General features: G+C 39.5%; 1 protein-coding gene across 1 annotated transcript in view; it reads left to right on the plus strand.

The window, feature by feature from the left end:
- Positions 1–3,280: 3,280 nt before the first annotated feature.
- The window catches only part of COX10 (cytochrome c oxidase assembly factor heme A:farnesyltransferase COX10), a 131,098-nt gene continuing 117,227 nt past the window's right edge, over positions 3,281–17,151 (plus strand). The window contains exons 1-3 of the mRNA XM_012747917.3: positions 3,281–3,461; positions 8,378–8,511; positions 10,880–11,201. Coding sequence (XP_012603371.1) covers positions 3,419–3,461; positions 8,378–8,511; positions 10,880–11,201 — 499 coding nt within the window. The 5' untranslated portion in view covers positions 3,281–3,418. The remainder of the gene's footprint in view (positions 3,462–8,377; positions 8,512–10,879; positions 11,202–17,151) is intronic.

The following is a 17,151-nucleotide window of genomic DNA, read 5'->3' on the forward strand; positions in this document are numbered from 1 at the left end:
GCTTCTCCTTAGGTTTTGAGATCTATGGTTTTTTTTTAAATATACATAGCTCTGTGTTGATTGTTTACGTCCTGCATTTTAGGTCAACTCCTAGAGAAAGCTGGATCTTTTTATATATTGTGAGAAATTCAGTAAGGCTTTGAAAAAGTCAGCATTTACTCAGAAGTCATGTAATATGGTGTAAGTTGCAGATTTTATTTGGTACACGTAGAAAGACTCTCTGAGATTTTATTTGAAAGAAAAAGAGCAGCCAACCTACAGGACACGATGAGACTTAGTTTTTAGCTGACTGTCCAAACAATAAGGTAAATAAGAGGAGCCATTATCTAGGTTAAGTTTTTAATATTAATTTTAAGAGATAAGGTATAAAGCTTTACTATTATTTAAAATGATGTTTAAAAATACAAGCAATTGGTAACTGTAGTTAATGACCATATTAACACACAATGAAATGATATAACTCAATTTTCTATAATTATAGGACAATAAAAATAAGTATTTTAGCTAAAAATGCTTTTAATTCTGTATACCTTTCCATAACAACTGAAAAAAATAAACAACAGGTAATGAAAAACATAGCCCACAAAATATCTTTATTTTGCTTGAAATGTAAAATCCGGAGTCAAATAAATACTATATATGTGTGTGTGTGTGTGTATAATAATTGTGGCATTTTATATCATTTCATTAGAGAAGATGCTACAGGTAGAGCAAGGAACAAGAAAGAGAATATAGTGAGATGGAAAAAAGTGCTGACCTGAATGTCTAGAGTCAAAGTTCTACCACTTAGAGTCAATCGCTTAACCTCTCTGGACCTCAGTTTACAAATCTATGAATGAAAAGGTCAGGCATTATGAATGTCTGAAGCCTATCTCTAAAAGGCCTATTAATCTATAATGAGTAAAGGGCAGAGCTTGTCTATGGAATTTTGTAAGAAAATCTGTCTAGGAAAGGTAAGTCTAAATAAGCAAGATAGTCCCAAACCAGAAAGTCTGGTTCACCTTAGAATAAGTCGAGGTTGTCAATAGGGATGTATTCCAATCACCAAAATTGTTTGTTCAAGTGTTTTTGCTTTGTTTTGTGTATATATGTGACTCTAGCATTTCCCAAATTGTCATAGCATTTCACAAAATGGGTTGTGTTTAACATGTTTGGAAAACAATGGGTTGAACAGTTGTGGAACTCTTTTAGTTACAACATTAATTTGATTTGAGGTAGCAATATGCCGACAGCCACAGTGCTGAATCGTGACTGGCCTAAGGTAATCACTGCAACCCTGTTTTTTGCTTTCCCAGCCTCCCTTGCAGCTACAAGTGGCCAAATCAATGTATATGGTCATGGAACCCTATTCTTTACAGAAATATCTCCAGGGATTACTTTTCCAGAGAGTATGGTGACCTAGGTTAACTTTATGACAAATAGTAGATAGATGACCAGTAAAACCAGCATGTGTTAATCTTTCAGGCATTTCTCCCATAACACATTTACTCGTTTCCATGGATAAATAAAAACCTACGCATTCATTTCTGTACTTGGTCATACTTTGCCCCTACTTTTGGAAAGAAGTTAAAATGAAGGAAAAATCTGTTGGCCAAGAAGTCTATCAGACTCCTTGTCTACCTAGAGAACATGGGAATTCATGAAATATAATATTCATGTTAATTAACCTTTTAGACTAGTTGTGCTGTCAAGTAAAATCTGCAATCCAGAATCCTCAGTTCTGTGTATAAGAATCATCAGCAGTGATTTAAAAAGAAAATCACAGGTCCTTCTCCATCTACCATACACTTCCTTCAAATTCAACAGGTCTGGAGGTAGCTCAAGCATCTATAATTTTTTAAAGCCCTACACTTGATTCTAACAGGCAGTCAAGGTTGAAATACTGTGCTTTATAAATCACAGAAGCTGTGTCTGTTCAAGATTCTTAGGTGAATATGGCCTTATGGCACGGTGGAAGTAACCCTATACCAGGAAGGTAGCAATAGTTCAGGTCTTGGTTCTGGCATTCAGCAGCTAAGTGACTTTGAGCAGATTACTTAAACTCTTTGAGCCTTAAAATGTCACTCGTAAAGAGGGTAACAACTTTTGCTCTGAATGTAAACATCAAGTGTTTATAAAACCACATGGCAAATATTAAGGAGTTTGAAAACTTTTAACACCGTATTTAATGCTGTTTTCCTCTTTATGGACTGTCCTTTCCTTTCCTTGTATGCTGGAAAAATCTTATTGTTCCTTCTACGGAGTACCGAGTTTAAATTTCTGAAGACTTTCCTAATCCAACTGCACAGAAATGTTACATCATCCGGGTTTCTGCGGCCGCTTTCTACAGTACCTCTGTAACACTGTGATAACTAACAACCCTTAGTCTAGTGGAAGCTGGTACAAAATCAGGGGGTCATTATCAGTATCTCCTGTGCCAAACAACGTTAGCTCAGGTGGACCAAAATGGCTATCATTTCATCATTGAAAACAGACAGAAATTGCTCTTATAGAACTCAGTTATCTAATTCTCTCTACTTTTTCAAAAGTTCAGTCTTTCTTCAATGTACTTTTTACTTGTGGAACCTGAACATGAAAAAGAGCCAGGAGGCGGGCCGCTGAGATCTGCCTAGTAGTCACAAGCCTAATGTTAATACAGGTAGTAACAATTCATTAGTGCCCATACCTAATAGGCGCCTGGATACCCATTTGGGAAACATTAATTCGACCACCTTATATAATATACTATTAATATTTCTGCTGTACACGAAGTTAACTGAGGTTCAGAGGACTTATTTGCTCAAACAAGGTCACATGCCAGGACTAGAACACGGGCTCTCCCTCCAGAGCCCCAATTCTTAACCGCTACACGCACTTTCTCCATCTGGAGACACTTTGATGGTTCGGCTCCCTCGGTGCGGCTCAGGGGCAGCAACTGGGAGTCCAGTGCGGGCTCCCATTCGACAGAGAATACGGTAAAGCTGGAACTGATCCGACGGGAGGGAGGAGGCACCGCCTCAAGAACCGCTTCCCCTCCGCGCTGCGGCCACCAGGAAGGGTCCTAACCGTGACTTGAAACCGCCCGCGAGCAGCGCGCCACGCCCAGCCACCCGCGGGTCGCCGGAGGGCCGGACAGGCCCAGAGGACGCCTCTTAACTCCCATTCGCACGGCCTTTTCTTCAGAGGGCGTAGCCACACCGTGCTCCTCGCGTCTGCCCACGCAGTCGGGCCTCAGACCCGGCGGCAGCACCCTCGCGCCGGTCCGGTTGCTGTCGCCGCCAGCCCCACCGCTTTCCTCCCTCGCCCGCCCGCCCGCCGGAAGTGACGAACAGGAAGCGTCTCTCCTCCCACAGGGGGCGGGGAGGGAAGATGGCGTCGCCCAGTAGCTGGTGAGGAGAGGGGACACGGGGATCCCGGAGAGCCGCCAGACTCGCGCGCTATGGCCGCGTCCCCGCACACTCTCTCCTCACGCCTCCTGACAGGTACTGTACGCGCCTGGGGCACGACCGTGGGGAAAATGTAACTCTTTTAGCCACGTGCGAGGCCGTGGTTCCGGCTAGCTGCAACCTTGGGAGCCCTTGGCGAGGTCGGCTGGTCGCTGGTGTTGGGGAAAGTGACCTTTGGAGAACCCCGGAGTGAAGGGGCCATGGAACCTTGCACTGTGGCCCCAGTGATACACACTGCCTTCTCCTTGCGACTCCCCAGAAGGAGTAGTGTCTACAATGCCGCTTTCGGTTTTCAGGTAGTGGAAGCCGGAGAAGGCAGAGTGGAACCTTACTTAGGGCTCCACAAGCCTCCTGGCTTATCAGAGCCACTGGCTTGTAATGGCAAGGAAAGCACTTTGCTCCCACTCAGAAGCCTTGTTCAAATGTAAAAGTTCTTGATGATAACGATGACAGTGGTGATGACAGCTGCAGATGGCAGACCTTAGTCCCCCTCAGACTTTTGTCTTTGTATGGCCAGTATGATCCTTGATATAATCCTCCCACTTGAAGGACCTATGACAAATGTATACTCAAGTTGGACTGCACCTTTTTGGCTCTTGGTAAGGTCTCAACTCAAATGTCATCTTTTCAGAGAGGACTACCCTTACCACCCTATGTAAAGTAGGGCCCCCTACCCCTCTCTTCACATCATTCCTTTAATTTTTTTCATTTTATGTTTAGCGCATCTGTAAATTTTTAAAATGTATATATCGGTTTATTATCTGTTTCTCCCAATTAGAGTATAAAATTTGTGAAGACAGAAACAGGGTGTGACCCTGGTTCAACTTTGTGTCCCCACTGCCTAGAACGGTACTTACTGTACGTTGTTGGCTTTCCATAGTTATTTGTGGATGGGAAAAATCTGTCCAGATGGAGATGTTAAAAAGGATGTTGGGAATTATTTTGTTCCCAATATTTTAAGATGATAACTAATGGCTGTGTGGGGAGTGTGTTGCTTGGTGATCCATATTAGGGACTCGATAGGAGAAGACAGGGACTGATTTTTGATTATATACCAATGTTGGGCCTCAGAAAATAATACCCCAAGATGAAGGCCTCAGAAGCAGCCTCAAAAGCAAAATTTTTCTCTGACTTTCTCCTGCCTTCTTGTGTCTCAGACCCATTCTCCCCCAAAGCTAGCCATAAAAACTAAAATCCCTCTTCCGCAAGATGGGTTATAAAAACCAGACCCCCTTTTCCCCAAAACCTAAAAATATTACTCTAACTTTCCCTTGGCCATTCTATGTAAAAATTGGCCATAATTGGTCAGAAATTATCTGACCATCTTTTTTGACTGTAGGTCATAAGTCCTTCATTTCTACTCAATACCCAGAAGGAAGGAATGGATGCTCAGGCCAAGATGAATCTAGGCAGCCTTCCTGGGTTTCCTCACTCAAGCTATTAGCATTTTTGTCTAATCATATTTCTACATGTTTGTCTATACTTTGTTGAACCTAAGCATAAAAGTGGACAATTTTCCCTGTAGCTTTGGGTCTTCATTCTGAAGGCTCTCATGTATACATGTTAAATAAATTTGTATGTCTTTTCTCAATCTGCCTCTTGGGAGGTGATTTTTTTAGTGAACCTTCAGAGAACCAAGGGGCCTCTGGTCTCTATACCAGAAACTTTTTTCAGGCATCACCCACCACACACAAGCTCTCTGCGCTGTCTGGCAATGTTGGTCACTATGACTCCATGAAATTCCTTTCTTCCTTCTTTCTATTAATGTTATTTTATGGATCTCTTCTGGTCTGTGGGTTCTCAGAGCAAGTCATTTAACTTTTCTGGAATTGAGTTTACTCATCTATAAAATGAGGTAATTGAACTAGATAGCCTCAAAGGTCCCTTCTGATTCATAAAGTAGGGAGTAGAAGGGAGGGAGTGTAGATGAAACAAGATTGGCCAGGGTTTGGTAATTGGTGAATTGGTGAAGCTGGGGAATAAGTAATAGGGAATGGGGGCTCATTGTACTCTTTTGTTTTTACATATGACTGCAATTTTCCGTAATGAAAACTTTTGTGGTTTTTTTTTTTTTTTACAAGAGTCTCACTCTGTTGCCTGGGCTAGAATAGGAGTGTCATCCTAGTTCACTGCAATCTCGAACTCCTGGGCTCAAGCGATCCTCTTGTCTCAGCCTCCTGAGCAGCTGGGACTGCAGGCACGTACAACCTTGCCTGGCTAATTTTTTCTATTTTTGGTAGAGATGGGAGTCTCACTCTTATTCAGGCTGGTCTCAAACTCCTGACCTCAAGCAATCTTCTTGATCCTTCCATCTTGGCTTCCTAGAGTGCTAGGATTACAGGTGTGAGCCACTGCGCTCAGCCTATGGTTCTTTTTTAGTCACTTTGTTACTTTCTGTCACCTCTGACTCGGAATGTTCTTTGATCCTTACCTCAGGCACTCATTCTCACAGGACTCATCCTTTCTTAGTGCTTGACTTATCTCCTCTGTATGGAGGTTTCTGTAATGTCATTCCTCAGATTAGCTGTCTTTCCTTCTTTGCATTCCATATTTTCAGCTATAGGACAATTCTTGATTGCTGTGAATTCCCCAATTCTGGTAGATGGGCTGCATATAGCCCGCATAGTTTGTTGCTGGATCAGTCTTTGCAGTGGTGGTATGGAAGGAATTAATAGACAGTTCACTCCCTGAAGCTGTGAACATAATTGACAAAAAAATCTGCTAGTGAGTGGTCTGTATGACTTCCTGTGATCCACTAGGAAGATCTGCTAAGAGGGCTCGATGGGGAAGCAGCATGGTGAGACCTGGCGGGCCACTGGGCCTATGTTAGGGATCTGGTATTATCATGTCTAATTTTGCTTCTAAAAGTTCAAACTGTTTTATAGCCATTAAAAAAAATTTTAGGATCTTTCAGCTACTTGTCTCCTCACCCAATTTTAAAAGCTCTATGATCATAAGCCCGTGTTGACAGTGAGTGGTGGACATGGTCATACGTTTCCAGATCCTTAATATATCTGTGTATCTTTAAACTTGTTTATGTAAGGCTGAAATGCCTTTCAGTTTCTAGGCACTGATTCATAGAAATGTGGCATGTTTTAATTAAATGAAGTGTTTTCATCATATGTAAGTACAGCTTCCTAGCTGTTTTTACTTCATACTACCATTCTGTAAAATCTCACTTTGACCTACTTAATCTTGAGAGATGTTTCCCAAGGTGGTTCAAGGCAAACATATTTTCATGTTTATGGAAAGTAAGCATGTCATAGTTAGCTTAAGGATATGATTTCAGTGAGGAAATGATTTACCTCCAGTCTAAGATAACTGCCATGTATTTCAAGGGGCAGCAATAGTTCTCCTTCCCACAGTCTAGGAGAGTTATGTGGGCTATCCTGTCATCACACATTGTTTCATTATTATATGGAAAGCACTCTGCTAGCTGTTGTAGCACAAAGGCAATGAGTGAAGGAGAGCCCTCCTACCCCCATCAAGGAACTTAAAAATATGATGGTAGAAGCAAATGGAAACAATTTGCATTAAGAAGTGCCATAAAATATGGAATAAAGTGATAAGGTAGTTGAAAGAGACTTTGCAAATTTGATAGGCAGTGAGTGGAGTGCAAGGGAGGAAAAACATAAAGATGAACACATTTAGTGGAGGGTCATGAGACAACATTGCATTGGTTGTTGTGTGTACACATGTGGGTGAGTAGTATGTATTCTGGCCTGCAGGAAGAAAACTGTTCGCATATGGCACATGGATTGGAGAAAAAGGGAAGTTACTGAGGACAGGATGACTGGCTTGAATCCTGCTATTGTTACTGTGTCCAAATTTAAGGTGATAAGGGTTTGTATCAGTGGAAATGGAAAGAAATGGACAGATTTGATCTGAATTTCAGAGTTGACTGGACTTGATGGTTGTTAGGTGTTAAAGGGAGAGTTCAAGATGTATCCTCATGTCTTAAAAAGTAATGGTTTTATATGTGATAGGGAACAGAACAGAGATGGGTTGAGCTTAAAGTGCTCAATCTTTGTTCTTAAAGTGTTCTTAAAGACATTTTGCAACTCATCCATGTGGAGATACCAAGAGAGCAGATGGAAATAGGCATAGTGACCCTTTAGAAATGGGTTGAGGGTTAGAAGTTATCCTATAATTGCATCTGCTCAGGGACAATATTTAGTGTTGGGAAAGTGGGGACACAATTGCCTTAAAGTGGCACATACAACAGGAGGAGACACCGTAAGAAACTGAGAAGCAGAATGTAGACCATCAGGAGCCTTTAGTGTCATCGAAGCTGTGGGGAGAATCTGTCGGTAGTGTTGTACAGATTGTTGAAGGCTTGAATAGGGTGAGGCTTGAGACAAAAGCATTGGATTTGTTGATATTGGAGAAAAGGTTTAGTATTAATATCATGATTAGAAGCCAAATTTGGATACAATGAAAATAGCTTATTCCTAGTTAGACTAATAGAGTCATACTTTATTGAGAACTATTCCTATTTTTTGTTGTTGTTGTCTTACCTTACATGGCCAAAATAATAACCTGAAATATATAGATATTTATCTATATATAAATTAATATAAATATTATATAAAATAACTCATTGAGCAAAATTGTGGTTTTTATTTTCTACTGTTTTAGAAGTGACCGAACTGGTTGTTTTATATTTTCTCTTAAAAAGATCTTTAGTGTGGTCATTTCCACATTTAAGGTAATAAAACATAATGATCCTAAAATGAAAATTTTCCTCAGCCCTTCTGAAGAATTATGCTGCGTTAAACAGTGAGTAGGGTTGGTAAATTGCATTTATTCACAAATCTGGATTTGATAATTTCAAAGCGCTGACACAGTGTAGCGCTCAATTTGGTAGTTGGCTCTGCTTCTGAGTAGGTACAATCATCATTTGATGAGAAGCATTAATTATTTTTAACATTTTTGCCTCTTCTCTGTTATAGGTTGGGTAGGAGGATGTATCTGGCATCTTGAAGGAAGAGCTATCCAGGAATCCCCTCACAAGTTCATACATCTTTTCAGGAATGTCAACAAGCAATGGATTACATTTCAGCACTTTAACTTCCTCAAACGCATGGTATGTTTAGAAGACTGTTCTTACTCTGTTGCTTTCTGCCTTTACTTTTCTCTATATGAAGAAATATTAGAAATTCCTATTATAGGAAAAGTTTTAAGAGATACTGTTTGAAAAAGACCTTCATTTGGTGTCCTCTTAAGTTTATCCAAAACTTGAATCTCTTGTTTTGGTTATTCTTAAACCAGAATATTCTGACATTTGTGGTTAAAAGTATGATCTTGGGCCGGGCGCTGTGGCTCACGCCTGTAATCCTAGCTCTTGGGAGGCCGAGGCGGGCGGATTGCTCAAGGTCAGGAGTTCAAAACCAGCCTGAGCAAGAGCGAGACCCCGTCTCTACTATAAATAGAAAGAAATTAATTGGCCAACTGATATATATATAAAAAAATTAGCCGGGCATGGTGGCACATGCCTGTAGTCCCAGCTACTCGGGAGGCTGAGGCAGAAGGATCACTCAAGCCCAGGAGTTTGAGGTTGCTGTGAGCTAGGCTGATGCCACGGCACTCACTCTAGCCTGGACAACAAAGTGAGACTCTGTCTCAAAAAAAAAAAAAAAAAAAAAAAAAAAAAAAAAAAAAAAAGTATGATCTTGAACTTATTAAGTTTGGAGAAAGATTTAAAACTTCTGGCATATTTCAACTATGCTAAAACCAGGAAATCTGAACTGTTTTGATACCATGATACTTGTTTTAAAATTCTTTGAAGTTTTGTGAATACATCAGTAATACTGAAATAATTGTTTTAACCATGTCACCCTCTTATTTTCTTAAATCGGTGGTACATTTAAAAGTTTTCTTAACACTTATGCTTCTGAGTTAACTCAAAAAAATTGAGAGGTTTTACAGTTTGCTAGCATTTTATAGTGAACATTGATGATATGATCTCAGTCATCCTGTATGTCTTCCGATTCACTCCATGATATTGTGGGCAACCTAGTAACTTACTGTTAATTACCAGTGAGAGCGTTTGCCATTTCTCAACTAGAAAATGGTCATATAATGGCAGAAAATAGCTGAAAACTTATAGCTGTAATATTAGGATGAAAGAACAGCAAAGTCATAATCTAACATCATATTTGACATTTCTCTCATCTTTTTTTAACTTAAAATGCTCACTTTAACTTTAAAAATCAAATTAATTTAAAATCTTAATAAAACTTAATATGTTGATAAGAGATTTAAATGTTTAAATGATAGAAATGCTCAGATTTTTAAAATTCAGGGTCAAGGATAATGGATATTTAGAAGAGAAATTCAAATATGTATGGTACCTTTTTTATGTAAACAGAACTCTTCATTCATTCATGAATTTTTAATTCTTATTTAAGACTAGTATATGTAATTTCAAGTCTTTGTGATGTAATGTAAAAGGCACTTGTGGAGTTATCAGCATAGTAGGCTCTATGTCCCAAGGCTGCCTAGAACTGATATTAACTCTTGGTATGAGGCTTGGTTTCTTCTTCTTCTTCTTTTTTTTTTTTTTTTTTTTGAGACAGGATCTCACTTTCTTGCCTTGGCTAGAGTGTAGTGATATCATTAGAGCTCACTGAAGCCTCAAACTCTTTAACTCAAACAATCTCCCTACCTCGGCCTGCACAGTAGTTGGGACTGCAGGCACACAACACCACGCCTGGCTAATTTTTAAAATTTTTTTTGTAGAGATGGAGTCTTGCTGTTGCCCAGGCTGGTCTTGAACTCTTGGCCTCAAACAATCTTCCCACCTTGGCCTCTCAAAGTGCTAGGATTACAAGGATGGGCCACTGCACCCAGCCTGATTCATCTTTTTTAACAACTTTTGAGAAGATTAAATGATATATATTATATAAAATTATAAAGTACCTCACAAATATTAGTAGTAGTTACTAATTCTTGCTTGTAAGTGGTAGAGACTGACTCCAAAACTCATGTTCTTTCCTCATACCACACTGCTGTAACATCATTTAGCCCTGGATTATGCCCTAATACTGAGTGCTTTTTTTCTGTGCTTTTTGCCTAAGAACAGGTTGGGCTCTTGATTCTATAAAACTTTTTATTGCATTTGGAATGTTAAGCCTCCAGAGGAAATTCTGGAGGAGATGAATAAAAATTGAATTTATCTTTCAAGGAATTTATATGCCTAAATTTTCTAAACCACAGAATTTGAAAACCATTGCTGAGGTATTAATTTTATTCTCTATATCTGTCACTGTAGTGATTTCCATGTAACAAAAACTCTGTAAATACATGCTGAATTGACTAATATTAATTTTGTAGGAAAAACTTTCAAGTACCATAAAAGTTGAGCTGATGGAAGATGTTACTAAACAACCATTTGAGAGTATTTCGGGCCTTGCCTTATAGTAACATGTGGGTTTTTTTGTTTTTTTGTTTAGTATGTCACACAACTGAACAGAAGCCTCAACCAGCAAGTAAAACCTAAGCCAGAGCCAGTGGCATCTCCTTTCCTTGAAAAAACATCTTCAGGTCAAACCAAATTAGAAATATATGAAATGAAACCTCTTTCATCCCCTAGTCTGCCTTTGTCCAGAAAGCCGAATGAAAAGGAATTTATGGAACTAGAGTCTGCCTCAATAATTGAAGGTTCATTAGATGTTGGAAAAGAGAAAAAAGGTGAAAAGCAGTGGAAAGAGATGAAGCTGCAGGTAGCTGATTTACCAGGAATTTTGGCTCGACTGTCCAAAATCAAACTCACAGGTACGTTGTTTTTCTGATAGAGTTAGATACTTACTTGAAACTATTTTTAAACAAAAAGCTCATTTGATTTACTGCACTGAAAGGAATACTTTGAAACTGCAGATCCTGTCTTAGTATTTTTCCTCTTCAATTTAATTGGGATTTGAAATAAAATTTTCTGAATTCTATTTATACAGAATTGTAAATAATATTACATTTTAAGTATTGTACTAAAATAGTCTCCCTCTCACTTTCAATTAAAGTAGAAAGCTTATCCTGCCTATTTCTTTATCTTTAGTGTTTTTATACTTACTACTATACCTTTAAAATTCAGCAAGATAATGAGTTCTGTAGACTCTGGACAGATTGAACTGCTGGCTATGGTGTGACCCATGGTGACCACTGAGACTTTCGGCTCACTTTTAGTTTTTGCTTCTTGTAGGGCCTCAGAGCTTGTTCCAGGTGTGCAGGGACATAGAGTGCTTCTCTGAAAGGAGATTTGTAACCAGATATTTTTTTCCTAATGCTGGTACACTATACCAAATTTTATTGCCATAATTATGTAATTTGGTTGTCACGACCCTGTAAGTCAGGCAAAGCATTATTATTATTATCCTGCCTCATAGCTAAACTTTGACATAGCCTATTCTGAGCTAACCATGTTTAGAAGGTATGTTCTGGGTCATTCTGCAAACTGAAGACCTGGTCTTTTCTTTTCTTCTTGGGTATAGAGACAGATCATACTGAGTGAATGATAACGTTAAACCAGTTACTCTTTGAGGATAGAAAGTGGTAAATAATGTTACTGAGTCGATTGAACAGATGAGACAGGGAGGCTTCTGAGAGTATTAGGAAAAGAGTGGTTTTGCTTGTTTGTTTTTAAAGAGTTGAACCTGAAATCCAGGGTAAAAGGAGGTAACCCAGACAACTACTTTCCTCAGTGGCCAGCCTCACCTAAAGAAAAGAAAATCCTTTTTGGGGGAATGATGAGTAGGGGGGTTTGGTGAAAGAGCTTAAGAGTCTTGCTAAGACTTATATCGTGTAGCTTAAAACAGATTAATTCTACCTGGTATCCTTGCAAACATGTCTAAGTGCTTTATGCTAGCTGAGCAAGAAATGATCATGTCTCTAAAGGAGTTCTTTTGTCATTTATGTAAGTGGTGTAAGTGTCATGCTGTTGACATCTTAAGAATGCCTTTAGATAAGTTACAGTCATAAGGATATCACCCCAAAATCGAGGCCTCTCTGTCCATAGGCATCAGAAGTGACCTCTGTCAGCAGTAGGAGCGTCTTTCCTTATATGCACTATCATTAAACACAGATTCTTTCTCTGCAGGTTCCTTTTTCTCTCTTGCCATCCCATTTCTGTCAAGAGTACCAGTGTTCTTTGCTTCCATTAGACAGGAACCTTAGAATCAATTTTAACTCTTTCTCTCCCTTCTCCTCTTTATCTCTAGTCTAACATCTAATGTCACCAAGGGAATCTTTTGTAATGGATGAGATCTGCCTTCTCATCCCCATTTCCAAAGGTGCCATCTGAGTTCAGGTTCAAACCACATGAGCCTGTTGATTTTTGCAGCAGCTCCTACTGTTCAGATCTCTGCCTTTGTTGTCCCCACACACCCTCTGTTGCAGTCCATGCTGTCCAGAGCTGCCAGACTAATTTTCTCAAGACATTGCTTTTGATTTTCTTAACCTACACAGGAGTCTGCAGTTTCTTCATATTGCCACCTGCCTCAACTCTGCCTGGTGTTAGAGGAACATTGTCATCTGGAATGGTCAAAGTCTGGCCCCAAAATAGCTTTCTTTCCTTTTCTCTGTCCTTCCACCCTACTGTTCTTGTCCCCCTGCCTTCACAGGAGACTGGTCTGCTGGGACGTAAGTGTCCAGACGGATCCTTTCAAGGCTTCTCCATCAAGCCTGCAATTGGCTCCAGTCTCCCTTTTCAAAACTCAGAATCTGTGGCTTTGAAGCCAAGCAGACTTGAGTTAATATCTTGCCTGTGACGTTTACTAACCCGTGAGTCTTTGGGCAGTTCCTTAACCTTGTTGAGACAATTTCCATGTCTGTAATATAGAAGTAATAATAAGTCATTTAGGAGTTAAATCACATGATATGTTTAAAACATCCAGCAGCATGCTTGACATACGGGAGGCACTGAAAGTTTCCAAATAATTCCAGATAAACACTTGACTGTTTAACATATATTGTATTTCCCCTAAGGTTGTTCTGCCTGTCGGGGAGGGTTGAGGTGAATGAGTGTTTACTAGGCAGGGAAGACAGGAGGGGAATTGTAAGCAGAGGGAGAAGTCTGCAAAAGCAAAGAAGTCTGATATATCCTGGCATGTTCAGAAAACTGCAGTGTGACTCAGTAACACAGTATGAGTTGACTGTCATGTAGGAAAGGCACTTACTGAGATTGAAGAGTTAGGCAGGGGTCATGTTGTCTTATTGGCATGTATATCATGCTAAAGGGTTGGGCCATTATACCACAACTCTGTAAAGTTGTGGAATGTTCTTTGGAGGGATATGATCACTTTGCATTATATCTTATTTATCTTTTAAGTGTTTTTAAATTACTTTTAAATTGGTATAGGCTTATTGTAAATAAATTCAAATAATATGGAAGCATACATTTTAAACTGAGAAAATACCCTTTTCTTCCATGCTAGATAAAACCCCTGTATGAAATGCAGCCTTGTCTATATAGATACACATGTAGATATAGCTGTGTTTGTATGTTTTCTTCAATAAAAACAAGATCTCTCTCTCTCTCTCTCTCTCTCAACATACACACACACACAGTTCTGCAACTTGCCATTTTCTTGTAACAGTGTAGCTTTCACTGACAGTATTTACCTTACTATATGTTGTTCTGCTATATCAGTGGTCCCCAACCTTTTTGGTACCAGGGACCAGTTTCAAGGAAGACAGTTTTTCCATGGACCTCGGGGTAGGGAGGGATGGTTTGGAGATGAATCAAGGGCATTACATTTACTGTGCAGTCAGACCTCCCTGCTAATGATAATCTGTATTTTTAGCCACTCCCCAGCACTAGCATCACCACCTCAGCTCCACCTCAGATCATCAGGCATCAGATTGTTATAAGGAGCGCTCAACCTGGATCCCTCACATGCGCGGTTTACAGTAGGGTTCGTGCTCCTATGTGACTCTAATGCCTCCCCTGATGTGATAGGAGGCGGAGTTTATGCAGTGGTGTAAGCGATGGGGAGAGGCTATAAATGCAGATGAGGCTTTGCTTGTCACCCCCTCTTCACCTCCTGGTGTGTGGCCCAGTTCCTAACAGGCCACAGACCAGTACTGGTCCACAACCTGGGGGTTGGGGATCACTGCATTATAGGGATCTACCATTATTAACTAATCCTTTACAGTCAGCATTTAAAGTGTTTCCAATTTTTTGCTATTAAAAGCAAATTTGTGATTAACTTTTATGTACATAAGTCTTTGTATAATTAGGTGAGTTTATATGATGTTTATATATGTAATAGCTAGCTTTAGATATTTGAGTTTTTGAAAGATCAACCAATTTGTTCCCAAGAGATACTATAATTTATACTCCCTTCAATAGCATATGGGAGCCTGACTCCCTGTCTATACTGTACTCTTGCATAAGTGGTCTTTACCAGTTTTGCCAATTTGATAATTGAAAAAGATTTTGTGGGAGTAAACTTCATTGTTTAAGTTTTGGTGGGATTTAGTATCTTTCTCTCTATTTTGATCAGTTATATTTTTCCTTTTATTTGCTTCTTATATCCTTGGTCATTTCTTATTGACTTTTTAGAGTTCTTTATGAATAACAAAAATTAGCATTTCTTCCATCATATTCATTACAAATATTTCTTTCACATTTTGCCTTTTTTCTTTATTTGAGGTGTTTTGTTGTTTAGTTTTACTTTTGCTCCACTGAGATTTTTAACTTTTATGTATTCAAATTTACTTGTTTTTTCATGCTTAGAAAGGTTTCACCTACCCTGAGGTTATAAAAAAACGTTCACTCTTGTTCTCTTCTGATACTTTTATATTTTTGTATATTATCCAAGGTTTTGAGACCATCTGGAATATATTTCAGTAGAAGGAATAGGATTGATTAAGAAAACTGCTGCAGTAGTACTACTGAGCAAGGATCACCTGTTTTTGTAAATAAAGTTTTATTGGAACCCAGCCATACCCACTTATTCTGTGCAGATACCATGCTACAGTGACAGTGGAGTAATTGTGACAGAGACTTTATGGCCTGGGAATCCTGAAATATTTACTATCTGACCCTTTACAGTTTGCCAACCTGCTTTCAGAGAGCACAGACTAGTGAGAGGCAAGAATGATGGCTGTCAGGTAGTGGTAGCTGATTGAGAAACGACTTGGGCCTGAACTGAGGCTGTGGTGGGAAAGAGGAAAAGGGAGATAGTGAGAGAAACATGAAGGAGGTAGAATGAACAGAACCTTCAGTGGATGTAGCGGAGAGCTATGCAAGCATGAAACACAAGTTGAGAACGTGGAGCTGCAGAGGATTTGAATACATCCAGGTGAAGCAAGTATTGTCTAGCTCTCCAGGCCCTGTTCTCCTTATTTATTTTACTACACCCTGCCCAGCTCACAGAGAGAGCATAATATGCTGACCTGTGGAGCCAGAGTCTGCATTCAAGTGCTGGCTCTTGCTAACTGAGTGACCTTGAGCAAATTCCATAGTCTCTGTACCTCAGTTTACCCATCTGTAAAGTAGGCATAATAATAGTACCTACTTCATAGTATTGTTCTGAGTATTAAATGAGTTAAGATTTGCAAATGACATAGAAGTGCCTGGTACATGTTAAAAGCTATACACATTTCTTAAAAAAATAAATTTTTTACCTGGCTGTTCCCATAGGCATTTGAGTTTGCTGCCTCTGCTCTAGAAAAAATTCCAGGTTTCTGGTATGGAAAACTGGATGAATGATGGTATTGAGACTTAGCAATGTGAATATGGAAAGAAGAAACAGGTTTGAGGAAAAGGTGGTGACTTTGATTTTGGACAAATGAAATTTGAATTGCCACTGGCATATCTAGATGGAGAAGTCCACTGGATGGCGTACTGTGAAGGACAGGAGCTCGGATAGGACACTGGGCTGGGAGAACCAGGGGTCTTCAGCATGGAGATGGCAGTGAAGCCATGGTAGTGAAGGTTACCAAGGTCAGTGTGTAGAGTGACCAAGCAGAAGGCCCAGGATAACACTTTGGGGTTTATTTCCTTTTAGGGATTGGATATGTAGTGGAGACTGGTGGGAAATGTATTGTCAGAGGAAGGAAAACAGGAAAAGGTTGTATCACAGAAGCCAAAAGAGTAGAACAAGTTCCTAAAGGAAGTGATCAACACTGTTAAATGCTAGAGGTCTCCAAAGAAGCCTGGCTAGAGGGAATTATTTTATTATTTGGCATTTAGTGTTGACTGGTTGCTAAATCAGGAAATAATTATCAGTGTTTCCTCTTCTTAGAGTCTATAGTGAGCTGCTTTAAAAATTCATTTAAAATGATTTCTTAAAGCTTATTCTCATAATGCTTATTTCATTAGGAACAGAGGAAAGTATGATAACTCCTTTAACATCAAGTGGTTTTTATGGCCACAGCCTCCTTCCATCATACCGGCTATTGTATTGTTTCCTTTTATGTAGCTTATATGTTTGTATATCTGAATTGGCATTTAAGATGCAGGGATTAAGATGCAGGCATTTAAGATGCAGTTGATATTTAAAACATAGTGTCTGAAATCTCACAAAATTATTAAATTAATAATTTAATGGCACATGCTGTGTTGTATGGTGCACATCAACTTACTGGTTGCCAACTGTCAGTGTGGTGAGGAGCACTCGTGGCATGCTTATTAGAATGGCGATTCCTGGCCACTCAGTGTTCTCAGTGATGCAGAGCCCCTAGGGCTGGGACAGGACCCAGAAATCTGCATGTGTGACAAGTACAG

This window comes from Microcebus murinus, chromosome 18, assembly GCF_040939455.1.
Source record: "Microcebus murinus isolate Inina chromosome 18, M.murinus_Inina_mat1.0, whole genome shotgun sequence".
Taxonomy (NCBI): domain Eukaryota; kingdom Metazoa; phylum Chordata; class Mammalia; order Primates; family Cheirogaleidae; genus Microcebus; species Microcebus murinus.